Below are 13,287 nucleotides of genomic sequence, written 5' to 3' on the forward strand. Positions count from 1 at the left end.
ACAGGCAATTTGTTAATTGCGATAGAACCAGGCAGGGAATTCTCGGTTGACCGGCTTGCGTTTTGAAACGGTCGCCATGAGCGGAGCTTGTTAGCAGTAAACAACAATAATAATCTCGCTGATAACCCCATTACGTAGCTACGGCTGGTAGGCCGGAGATTCACGGATCACAGGTAGCCAGGTAATTAAATCAGAACCCAATCAGCCGTTGGTTCATTCGATTAATGAGCATCGACGTAGCCCCTGCTTCGTTTGTCGCTATTCGCGCCGCCAATTTATATTTCGCTTACAGGATGCGTCACGGCTATGAGCCGCATCTTTGATGAACGACAGGTTCTCTCGAAAGAACGTGTAACAAGCATCGATCGTAATTCTCAGCTATTTTCTGAAAATATGCGACTCTTCGAGTCACAAAAGTATCGCTGTGCCAATCACGATTAATAACAACTTTGCGATGGAGTGTTAAATGTGTTTTTACGCAGAGACATCGTCTTATTGTAAAAACTGTGATTGGCTATTAACGCAGCTCTGATCATTAAAGGTGATAGTACGAGGATTAACAGCAGATTAAAAATTAAATTAAACATCTTGGACATTAAGGATCCGTAAAAGAATGCGTATAAATAGATATGCATGTACCACTAAGCGATAAGTCTGAATTTTTGAAGAAACCATTTTACTTGTCAGCGAAAATCCGATACGCATGTCATTACAGAAAAACCACCTCAATCAAATTTTGAATTTGGAATAGTCAACGAGCGACGACCGAGAGAAGAGATAAAGTCTTCGAACCGTATCTCGGCGATCGATCACTAAGCGCTCGTTTATCTTTTTTGGAAAAACACGAAGCCGCCGATGAATCGCTCCTTTCAACGTCTCGACAGTTTCTTTATGGCCGTTTGAAGCGAACGAGCTTGAAATTCGATTGATAAAGCGTCCGCTTTGTTTGGCGAAAAGAAGATTATCGATGGAAACGTTCGCTTTCACGGGTAGGAAAAGAATCGAATCTCCCCCGATCGGATTCGAAAGCTAGATTCTCTTCGTTTGACGGAGAATTTCTCTGGCCAATCGAGCTATTTAAACCTTCCACAGCTTCATATTCGAAAGGACTAACTGGTTCTACTGGTCGCCCGATAAATTGGTGCTTACTGATAATTTCACATAATGTAAAAATAAAAAGGGAACGGATAGAATTCAATCTATTTTAATTGTAAGGATCGCAGTTGCACATATTTTTCCATGTAATGGACGAGCTTGAAATTGGAAATAATCTTCCAGCGACGTTTAACAGAACCATAAAGAAAACGTGACTTTCTGCTTGATGCTAGGAGAAACAAATTTGGAGCGATAGATTTGTTATAAAACTACATGGAATGTTATATGATTTTATAACGAATCGAATGCAAATGATTTAAGCAATGCGAAATATACATTCGAAGATGATCGTGTATAATTAGAATAATTCTATTTTTCCACTGTATTATTTTTTCCTTCTGTGGTATATCTAAACAGGAGACAATTTTAGTATTTCAATTATGTTCATTGAAAACAACGAAGAAGCGTGTTTAATATTCAAACAATATTATCACCACTTTGTATTATATTTTACCATTCTGCATTAAAACTACAAAATTTCCTATAATATCCATTATAATATCGTGATCAAAAAACAGCGGATTTCGTACATAACGAATTTCCCTTGGAAATGTACGGCAGATAAAATCACGTTCGAGGAAAATAGAGCTGTTCGAACTCGTTATTACACGGAGTCGGGCGACACGTTGAAGTAAAACATCTTTGAAATTAACGCGCCCTTACACGCGCGCCGATCGATAAGCATCAACACGTCGAACGCGCAAACCCATTAACGTTGCATGCGGTCGTTCGCGTTCGATGAAAAATAAATGGAAGGAGATCACCGTAATTTCACCGCAGCCAATGAACAATTCCCACTTTACGTGACGAGCGATCGACACGTGTGATGATCGATAGGCGATGTTGCGTTTTTCTTTTTATCCGAGTCTTCAACGTCCGATGAACTCCGTGAAAAAAAGGAGAGAACAGCTTTAAGTAACTCGTTTCTTTGCGCGAGAATCTAATTTAATAATATCGTTTGATCGATGGGATAAAGGCTCTTGCATAATTTCTATAAGCTTACCAACACTTATTCACAGCGAGACGACTAGATCATAATTTTAAACGTTAAATTAACGGGCTATTCTATCGTAGACGTTCGAACAAATCGATTGTTTTATATTCGTTTTCGTGAAAATTATATAATTTTGGAAATGTGCGAGCAAAACCTCGTGTCCAAACTTTCAAAGTTAAGTTAAAGAAGTTATGGATAACGAAATTGACTTGTTTAGTTAAAATTTAGAATGTTTTAACAGTTAGACATTTCTTCTCCTGCCTCCTTCTTCAGTTGAGAAACTTTGCGAGATACTTGTTTAAAAATATGTTCAAAGAGATTTCAGACCTGTCAGTTCAGTTGCAACTTCCATAGAGTTAAACATCGTCATCTCATAGTGCAAAATTTCTATTTCAAGAAACAAGTGAGGTACTTATTTAAAAATATTTCTATGCAAATTTCGCGTTTGTCAAATCGACTGCAACTTTCATAAAGTTAAACTGCCGTTATGTTGCGACGAAAAACCTCTGTTTCAAACAAACGGGGTTACTTTACCACCTCATAAAATATAAAGTCCCATTCGGAATAACGATCGGGAGAAGATACAATTGCTATTCGAATCGAATATATCGCTGTTGAAAGCGATTAAAAGAAGATTAGCGTTCCCCGCTCTCCCATAGCATAACCCGTTTAACTTCGGAACGATCGAAATGCGCTTAAAAATCGAACCTTAACTTCCTCTCGAAATCTTCCTCTCTTCCCCCTTTCCCATATGTTTTCCTCCCTCTCTTTTTTCACCGCTCATCGTGTCTCTTTTACGCGCTAGAATTACCCAAGGAATTTGATCGATATTAAATACCAGGCTTCGCTTTATCAGCTTGCTCTCCGTAAACGAGGTACTTCGTGCTGGCTCGTTTAATTCTCAAACCTCCATCCTCTCTTTAACAAATAGAAAAAAAAAGAAAAAATCCAGCTTCGCCCGCTAAACGACAGAGATCAGAGTCACGGTACAGTATGATAAGCCTAAACGCGATAAGCCTTAACGGACCCACATTGGATTTTCATTACACAGGATCACGGCAGATACGACGGGATTCAGAGGGTCTTTTTCGGCGGAGGATTACGATTCTGGCTGCACAATTTGCTGCTACTCGACTCACTATCCTATCTGTCTCATGGACAGTTGAGCCTCAGCTTGAATCGGATGATACTAGTTGACGTCGACGACATATTCGTTGGTGAGAAAAGGACTAGACTGAGAAAGGACGACGTGATGGCGTTGCTGGCCACTCAACAGAGGATCCAGGCGCTGGTTCCGGGGTTTAAATTCAACTTGGGGTTTTCTGGGAAGTACTTCCATCACGGCTCCGCGGAAGAGAATCTGGGGGACGATATGCTTCTGGAGAACGTAGACAGGTATGTATTATTTTTGTATATTTTCTTTTCAAGCTATTAGTATTTAGACCAGCTATTTCCTAACATTTATGTGTCTTTCACACAGTGGCGAATCCATAAATAGGAAAACTATTACTCATAAATCCAACTAATCGTAATGTAAAAGATTTATTTCTTCTTTTCTGTAACATCTGCGATTCTTTTCTGTGAATCACTTAATCTGTTGAAACGACGATTAAGTGATTTCGTTTTTTAGAGAATACTAGTGTTAGATTAAGTACGACTCGTGAATACATTTCACAGTGCGCACAGTGAAAACGGAAATGGAATTGGCAGAGAGTTGTTGCGCGAATCGGGTGGTAAACAGAGCGCAAAAAGATTCACTGTTGGCGCAAATTGACGTATTGAGACCGTGCACGTGTCACGGTTGATCAGACCGCGGAAGTTGGTCCTGTTTGCGAATTGTCGCGATTTGTTCCAGTAATTGCTTTCCTATGGACGGCAATTAAATTCGTAGATCGATTATGTATATTTTCGATTGTCGATGAAATCAATAGATCACGCTTGTTCGCTCTTTTTATGAAAATATGAATATTAACTCGTATTATTTTCTCGTATCGTTTGGTTGAAAGTGAGTGGTTTTAAATGAAATAGAGATCGTTAGTAGAATTTGATAAACGTTTAGAAACGTAAATCTCAATTTTGATAAATTGCAGATTTACGTGGTTTTCCCACATGTGGAATCATCAACAGCCTCATCTCTACGAGAATGTAACGCATCTACAATTGGACATGGCACTGAACAAACAATTCGCGAAAGATCACGGGATCCCAACAGGAAGCGGCTACAGCGTAAGTCCTCATCATTCCGGCGTTTATCCGGTTCACGAAGGACTATACGAGGCGTGGAAAAGGGTATGGAGCATCAAAGTCACTAGCACAGAAGAGTATCCTCATTTGAGGCCTGCTCGATTAAGAAGAGGCTTCATTCATCGTAATATAATGGTAAATCTTCCCTAATCACTATTTCAATAATCCACTTCGAAGGATTAAAGTTCACTTCCCACTGCAAACATTATTTTTCTCTCCGATACTTTCTCTTTTTTTGTTAATCGCAAAGAAAATTTAATATAAATAAATAGTAAATAGTTTCAGTTATCAGTATCTATACAGTACATAAGCAAATTTCACCAATTGATATAGTCCGAATAACACAGCTAGCGAGTTAAACAATTTTTTCCCTTTGTTTTTCCGACATAGCTCGAACATTGAACATGCCAATTGTTTGACGTTAACAGTCGGAAACCGATCGGGAAACTATGCAAAAGCAATAAACGAATTCGTGATCGAATGAATCGGTAGTTTCGTAGTTTCGTGCTTTGTAGATCGACTTTTTGTCGAAACTTGCACGAGTGTTGCCTTAGAGAACAGACTGGTTCACGGATGAGCATTGAAGACAAAAATCGATGGATCGACGCGCGATAAAGCTGCCAGAAAAACATCCTTTGTTTCGTAGATTCTTTCGCTTAGAGTTTAAACAACCAGTCGAGCAGATAAAGAGGAATAAAAAATTGATTTCCCTGGGGCGTACGATTCTTATAAATCGCGACGAAATCAACGATAAAGGGAAACGCGTGACGATCTCTTTCCTTTGTTTCTGTGCAAGGTCCTACCGAGGCAAACCTGTGGCCTTTTCACACACACGATCTTCATCGATAGATATCCGGGCGGAAGGGACAAACTGGATAAATCGATACAGGGTGGAGAATTGTTCCAGACCATCGTTCACAATCCTGTAAGTAATCCAATATCTGTATCCGCTTTTTCCAAAATATGCTTTGCACTTCCACTATTCTCTTTCAGATCAATATTTTTATGACGCATATGTCGAATTATGGGAACGATCGTCTGGCGCTATACACTTTCGAATCGGTGATTAAATTTATTCAATGTTGGACGAACTTGAGATTATCCAGCGCTCCACCTCTTCAACTCGCAGAGAGATATTTTCAGTTGTATCCCGAAGAATCTGATCCTGTGTGGGGCGTAAGTGGCTACTATGTGAAACTGTGTTATAGTTATGATAATTGGTAGTCGTAGTAACGAGGCGTTTATAAAAACTCTCGTTTATATTAAAGAATCCCTGCGACGACATAAGGCATCAAAAGATCTGGTCGAGGAATAAAACCTGCGATCAGCTACCGAGGTTCCTGGTAATTGGTCCCCAAAAAACTGGCACTACCGCTCTCTACACCTTCCTGTCCATTCATCCGGCGATAAGCAGCAATTTGCCAAGTCCTGACACGTTCGAGGAGATTCAGTTCTTCAATGGAAAGAATTACTACAAGGGTCTCGATTGGTAAGTAAGGCGAAGCAAAAACGAAAACCGGTTGCTCGTTTCGAGGAAAAATTTTAAAGATACGCGAATCTCGTTAATTAATCTCCTCTTAACTTATCGTTCTATTTTGTCTCCAGGTATATGAGCTTCTTTCCAGCGTCGAAAAACGAGAGTTCACGGTATCTGTTCGAAAAATCCGCGACCTATTTCGACGGTGAATTGGTGCCGCGCAGAGCTCATGCGCTTCTACCGAGGGCAAAGTTAATTACTATACTGCTTTCGCCAGCCAGGCGTGCCTATTCGTGGTACCAGCACACGAGGGTCCACGGCGATCCTGTAGCGAATAATTATTCCTTTCACTCGATTATCACCGCGAGCGATACCGCACCGAAGCCTCTACGCGACCTCAGGAATAGGTAGGTTGCAACATTGTGCAAGCGCACGAATAAATTTCTGTTTGTTACGAGCACGAGAGCCCCTTGTGCTTGCTCGAGCTAGAATAACGAGTCGTTAAAAGTTCTTGAATAGTTGAATGCAAATAATAACATTATCCGGCCACGTAATAGTCGTACGGGGTGTAGACGAGCGAAGATCTAAATTGCTAATGCAGTTCGACCTGCGTGTAGACTATCTGGACTGTATGTCTGCTGTAGAATATTAATTGTGCGCGGGAAGACAAATGCGGCAAGTATCATTCGCTTGAGTCTGTTACAGATGTTTAAATCCCGGGAAATACGCCCAGCATCTGGAAAGATGGCTTTCCTACTATCCGCCTCAGCAATTGCACATCATAGACGGGGAACAGCTCCGTCAAAATCCCGTAGAGACGTTACACGAGCTACAAAGATTCCTCAAGATCACGCCCGCTTTCAATTACTCATCTCACTTGAGGTACGACCCAAAGAAGGGATTCTTTTGTCAAGTTACCAACGAGGATCGGACGAAATGCCTGGGCAAGAGCAAAGGCCGTCAGTATCCTCCGATGGAGGATAAATCGTACAAATTATTACAGGTACTGTATAGCAAGTAGGGAAACATTGAAAGAGGACGAGAGTAATATAAAAGAATGATTTCTTGAATCTGTCGTTCGTTTGTTCGCAGAGGTATTATCTATCTCATAATACGGCCCTAGTGAAATTATTAAAACGGCTCGGGCTGAGAACGATCCCACAATGGCTGAAGGAAGATCTCAGCGACACGGTGATGACCTAGCAAACGTCGATTATATGAAACGACACCGTTTCTGAACTGTTTATCTCAACGGTGAACGAAATTCACCGGTTACTAGCTGAAGATCTGTAAAATAATTGTACATTCGATTGTATTCCACTGGACACCAAATCCTCGACGGAAGGACCATTCAAGTGGCCTATCCCAGTGGTTTGGCCTAAGATCGGTGGGGAGCCTGCGAAACTAGTCACTAAACGGTTTCACGGTGAACACGACCGTGACTGTCGATCGTTGTTAAGCCAATAGCACTATTATTAACGTTATATTATTATTGTCATCGTTGTTGCGTCGTAGAAAACTTGATTATTAGGAGAATACAGCCCGATCGCTGGTGCCATCATCCGTCTATTAGGATTGGACGCTTTCGTTCTAATCTTTACTACTAAAGATGAATTCAAGAACAAAAAAAAAAAGAACTCTTCGTTTATACCCGAGTTAAATGTCTTCGATCTTAGTACAACGTGTTTCTCTTCGACTCTGTGAAGTCGAGAATATTTTAATAAATCAAAAGACCACAAACAAACGCACATTTTAGATTTGCGTAATGATAATCACGAACAAGTTGTCGATTCGGGGATACTAACTTTTTTGAAACTTGAGTAGTAAAGAGAAGAAGGCCAGAGAATGCTTTAACGAATGAAATTAGAAGCGACCAAAAAGAAAGAACGGTATTTTGGAAAAAGGCGATACTTGACTTCTATGAGAGGTCTGTCCAGCTCGTTGCAATGTTTGAAGAGATTTATTTCCTCATGAAAGTGATCAATGTGGATAGATTGGGTACGTTGATGTTTTGATCGACGATCCGTCAGTCCTTTACTTCTGGTACTAATTGCAGGATCGTTTCTGCGAGTGTGAGATATTTTGGGGACTTTGAACTTTCTTCCCGCCCACTTACCCTCTCAGAGACACGGTGTACATTAATTCTCGTTGTGTAAGCATATTAAAAAAATGAAGAAAAAAATGAAAAAAAGCAAGAAAAAAATTATAATGATGATTCTATGTATATTTTGACAATACTATTCTTGGTACCGCCGATAGAAAGGTCGATGAAAGATGTGTGATCGCGTCCGTTTGTACATTCATGTATCGTACTGTTTTGATGTGATCGTAGGTATATTATAAGGACTTAATAAAATAAAATTTAAAGGAGAAAAGAAAGAAGAAAAGAAAGAAGAAACTATTTCGAGAATGGTGGTTGCTCATTCTCAGCGAAAGATGATCTTATGTGGAGAAGTGATAAACTGCCTATTCGCAATAACTGGTCACGTTTAAGGCACACAAACATATTCTGATTTAATGATGATTTTATGTTCAGAAATAGAAGAATTATTCGTTGTTGAAGAAAATCATGAAGATTTTTGGAAACTGTAATACCTGACGTATTATAGCGAATGCACTGCTGTGAATAAAATCGTGTTATTCACAACATAGTCTTAATGATGATAATCGTTTGTTACAAGCATATCAGTTACGATCATCTCTGTTAATCGTACGATGTAGTAATTACTTATTACTTCTATCAATAGATCTAATTCATTGATTTTCATTCAACTGTCTTTGATATGCCACTTTTCTAGTATTCTTTCAATATTGATATTCCTATCGGTCTAAAAATTTCAACAAACATATCTCTTTTTAGAAAATTCCTATTACTTAAATAAGAAGCACGATTATGAATATTTATTGAGAAATATAATTGTCTGATCGTCTTGAAAAAGAAAGACGAACACCATGAAACTATCTGGCCCAACACGAGCAATTTCAATATTATGAGGTCATTCTCCGTGAAATGTACTTTTGAAAAAGCCACGTATCAATGACGAAACGTTCTATATTTTTTCATACTACCTTATCAGTGTCATGTTACCCCTTGTATATTTTGTTTTCATTTTTATACCGCCGTTAAACTGTGTCGCGTGACGTTTAACGAATCATGTACAAAGTTTATTGTTAATATAATAATAGTTAACGATAACAACATTAATACTAAGCGATTGATCTGTTTTGTCAAATCGTGCCATTTTACCAGTGTTGTACATACAATTGTATTATTGTACCAATCGCAGCGTCGAATCTCTAGAGTCAATATTAATCAATTTTGTTCGGTATGGCGGTGGCAAAAATTGTCCGATTTCTGCCAGCTGACAATAATATGTGACAAACCGAAATCGGAAAAAATCATAGGGGAATTCATTATACGAGTACGAATATTTAAAAGGTCCTTCGGTAATTAGCACTACTTCATCGTTGGTTTAGCAGTTTAGGTACATTAAAAATGTTTCTTTAAACAAGAATACCGGAAATGGATAAGATTATAATTTGTGAAGTTCCCTTAATTTTTCCTACTAAACACTACTGTTAAAATTATAATTGTTAGGCAATTAGTATTCAGATCGTTTAATGATTTATAATTATCTCCATATTTAATATTGTGCGAGCCAGTCTAATATTTAACCAGCGATAAAATATTGCTAATATTAAATTACGCGCGCATTTGAATTGCAAATTATACCAATCAACGCGCGAAGGGTAACGTTTTGTAGATGTTCTAACAGACTGCTGTGCAAAAAAAAAGAGAAAAGCTGTCATTGTACGAATAAAGAAAGACGCGTGTAGAATATGTGTACGACTTTAATAGAATCTTTGATTATTTAACTTAAAATTATTCTATTGTAAAATACTGTAATAACTGTATGAATAGTCCGTAAGTTCTAATAAAACAAAAGTTAAAAATCTTTGATACCGAGTCTTCTATAACTCTTTACTTAAACTACAATAAAATTCCCTTTTCTTTGTTCTAATCGATATATAATTTGATTAATCGGTACAAAAATTCATTGTATACAAATCAGTTACTTTTTAAGCATTTGTTTCACATGGTCTGTGATATTCTTCGTTAATACATTATTTTTAATACCTAGTAACTCCAGAATTTGTTCATAATGATTCACCGAAACTTGTTCCCGGTTGAAGATAAACGGGATCTCTGTCGGCACGGAATAATCTCTCCAGGAGTGATTTCCTCCGAGTCCTACCTTCAGCTACATTCGCTCTTAAATGATTCAAATATTCCGATCTGTTTCTCAACAAACCTGAGTGGTGTAAGGTACCGAAAGCAAGAATCATAGTAATTGCAACGAAAGCAATTATTGTGACTAAACAGATCAGTTGCCACATAAAGTTTAACAAAATCGTCCTTACTTCATCATGTTCATTGATACAGAAAAGAGGAACAAGGAAACTTCCCAAAATAGCACAGACCAAGTGAATAGCTACGATGTTACAATAATCTTCAAGCGCACTATTAAAAACTTGCCTTGAGACCAAATAAAAGATAATGCTTCCGGTCGTGCCCAAACCAATTGCCATCATCGGAGAGTAAATATCCAGTCCAGCAGATATTACCACCAGACCGGCTACAGTAGCTTGCACACATCTCATTACAGTCCAGTGATTAAATTCTTCACGAGGAATTAAGAAATGGAAAGCCACAACGAGCAGACTGCACGAACTCGCGGCCAGTAAATTGTTGACAAAGATATTTTTCTGTGTTTTGGCTTTCACTTCGAATCTTAGTGCTTGAATATTCAACATACCAAGACTCTAAACCCAATCAAAATATAATATAAGTAATAATTCGTATTATTTTCATACAAGTTCCGAAATAAATTTTAAGAAGTTAATATCTCAATAATGTTACCTGTAGACCAATGAACACAAATAATTGACCAGCAAAAACAGTTCCCGCGGAACCAACAGCGATGCTTGCGTCATCTATAGCATCTAGACGAAGTATCCTTCGACCAAGAGTCAGGCAACCTATGAATCCTGACAATCCACCTACAAGGTGAACAACTGCGGAGCCGCCATAATCGTGGAAATACACCTCCTGTTGCAATAATACGTTTGTTCGTATCCATCCTTGTGGCGTCCAAATCCAATGAATTAGAAACGGTTGCACCAATCCAGCCAACAAAAATCCTATGATAAGGTAACCGATGGTATGCGTCCGACCCACGATTCCACACGTTAAAATTGCAGCAGCAATTGATACGGCTGACCAGCCGATTATAATTTCGTCCTTATCGACGATTTCGTCACCGATCCAGTGTCCTTCGCCAAGCAAACCTTTTATGTCGCCTGTGTAGGCAATGACAATTCCAACAAGTGCATAGACTATCGTTACCCAACAAAAGTCAATGATGTTTTGTAATAGAATCAAATTGACGTTGTTGACTGGTACGCTACCAATGTGTATAAGAACAAAACCAATTCGTAATAAGATAACGAGAATAATACGAGCGAAACTCCGCCACGAGGAAGTGGTTGAAATTAAATCGTCATTCCTGAACCGAAAAGAGTAATCGTAGTAACTATAGTTAAAATCATCTGGATAAATAGCAGACATAACCTCGGTAAGAAAGTATCGATCGAAATCAATGTGATTACATTGTCGAAATACTAAAAGCTATAATTTCACTTGGGACACGATTCTCTGTCGCTCGAGATACAAAACGAGAATTATAAATTTAGCAAGGTTAAAATAAATTTCAAAGTTTAACACCGATCGGACACAATCTGATCGTCGTCGTTTGAGTTGCCGCGCGCACGTATTTTTCGTATTGTAGGTCACTATCGATCGATCAAAACTCGATACGATTATATTTACTATATTATTTACATACTGATTAATTAGGCACTAACATTTAATGGTATTTACTTTCACACGACTGCAAAAATTTAATGCTGTGAAGATGATAATCTGAAGCCTGATAAGGGTGTGGAAGTTTCATTGGAAAATAGGGATATGTGCAAATACTGTTTGGAATCATTATACTTAGAGATATAACTTTTGGGTTAGTTTATATAGCTAACACAATAGCCATTATATATCAAGTAATATTTATTTATTACTAAAATCATTTCAACATACAAATATTGTCAATAGAAATAAAATCCGCGATTCGAATATTCAATATATACCGCGCAGATGGATACACGAAGCGCTGATTGGTCGGAGGTTAGTGAACCAATGGTAAGTAACGAAGTGCGACTCGCGCATGTCACGCTATTGGTCGTCGCAAGGTCGTGGTCTTGGGCCGCAGGGACGAGCCGGCAAGCGATGCCGCCCGATCGTCGCAGGTAGTCGCTTGAAGTCGGTTGCTCGTTTCTCAGTGTTAGGTGTTAAGTGATTCGTGAAAAAGAACGATTTCAAAGTACTCGTTCACGCAGTGCTCCGTTTTTCGCGAAAGAGACAAAGAAAATGGCTACGGTATGCTGCCGCGCACTGTACGTTGTCAAATGGTATGAAGTGTCCCGCGTGCTGAGTGTTTCCTCCACTCTGGTCACAACAAAAAGCTATCAGAACGTGAGTATTACCATACATTGTTATTATCTATAGGCTTGTATATGTAGTATAATATAATGTGTGATAACGATGTTTACGTTCTGTCAATATTACATACCTTGCTCGGTTAAAAGCAACAACATTTCTGTATAAATTTATATTACGTTTTAAGATTATGCTACTACGTATGCTTTCTCTTTTTTCGCTACAGTTTTTCACTATGCATCATATGTATCATATTATGAGAACATTTTTCAATGATCGAGCAACAGGCTCCTAAATATATACATCGGTGGAACTTGTTTGTCGTTTAGCACCGAACACGAGTTAAATTGAGCCTGCAAAATTCCACCGGTACTATCCACGGTGCATACATAAACATGTATTCCCCACTGTGCTTATCAAATATGGATACCATGTGGGGCGCGAGGGTCTGTTGTACCGTTTTTGATATTCTAGAAATGCCAGAGTGATCGAAATGATCACTTTCTAATTTTTCATGGAAATTTGATACACACTTGCAAAACTTGAATACATTTTCCATTTCTGAGCACTTTCTCGGATTTTTAATAAAGTATACGGACAGAGGCTACTTTCTCCCCTTGCATTATGTATTTACACTTACGTATATATATATATACATACCGTTGTGCATATTTACGTATATCGTGTCAGTACAAATCTCAGCTCTTCGTTAGTAAGGTTAGCTCTGGCGAAATACCATGTCACGCGGATATGTCATTATTACGATAGTATTCCGTGGAAAGTATGACGCATGGTGCACGTGTAAATTCACGTTTCCTCCAGCTGTTTACTATTACGTTAGTGACTGATGTGACGACGGAACGC

The 13,287-nt window shown here is 38.6% G+C and overlaps 3 protein-coding genes across 6 annotated transcripts in view; 2 read left to right on the forward strand and 1 right to left on the reverse strand.

The window, feature by feature from the left end:
- Positions 1-9,826, forward strand: part of LOC122572116 (bifunctional heparan sulfate N-deacetylase/N-sulfotransferase) — a 367,071-nt gene extending 357,245 nt beyond the window's left edge. For all 4 annotated transcript variants that reach the window (XM_043736715.1, XM_043736714.1, XM_043736716.1 and 1 more), the window contains 8 exons: positions 3,201-3,544; positions 4,240-4,528; positions 5,190-5,318; positions 5,387-5,569; positions 5,662-5,882; positions 5,999-6,277; positions 6,576-6,873; positions 6,963-9,826. In XM_043736715.1, the coding sequence (XP_043592650.1) occupies positions 3,201-3,544; positions 4,240-4,528; positions 5,190-5,318; positions 5,387-5,569; positions 5,662-5,882; positions 5,999-6,277; positions 6,576-6,873; positions 6,963-7,073 (1,854 nt within the window). In that variant the 3' untranslated portion in view covers positions 7,074-9,826. The remainder of the gene's footprint in view (positions 1-3,200; positions 3,545-4,239; positions 4,529-5,189; positions 5,319-5,386; positions 5,570-5,661; positions 5,883-5,998; positions 6,278-6,575; positions 6,874-6,962) is intronic.
- A 202-nt stretch (positions 9,827-10,028) lies between these two features.
- Positions 10,029-11,923, reverse strand: LOC122571685 (ammonium transporter 1 member 3-like). Its single transcript, XM_043735748.1, has 3 exons — positions 11,812-11,923; positions 10,792-11,552; positions 10,029-10,694 (listed from the first exon to the last, which is right to left on the reverse strand). The coding sequence occupies exons 1-3, from the start codon at positions 11,921-11,923 to the stop codon at positions 10,029-10,031; spliced, it is 1,539 nt and encodes a 512-aa protein (XP_043591683.1).
- A 145-nt stretch (positions 11,924-12,068) lies between these two features.
- LOC122571351 (calcium uniporter protein, mitochondrial) overlaps positions 12,069-13,287 on the forward strand; it is a 77,104-nt gene continuing 75,885 nt past the window's right edge. Inside the window, exon 1 of the mRNA XM_043734987.1 lies at positions 12,069-12,459. Within this exon, the coding sequence (XP_043590922.1) occupies positions 12,355-12,459 (105 nt within the window). The 5' untranslated portion in view covers positions 12,069-12,354. The remainder of the gene's footprint in view (positions 12,460-13,287) is intronic.

This window comes from Bombus pyrosoma, linkage group LG10, assembly GCF_014825855.1.
Source record: "Bombus pyrosoma isolate SC7728 linkage group LG10, ASM1482585v1, whole genome shotgun sequence".
Taxonomy (NCBI): Eukaryota; Metazoa; Arthropoda; class Insecta; order Hymenoptera; family Apidae; genus Bombus; species Bombus pyrosoma.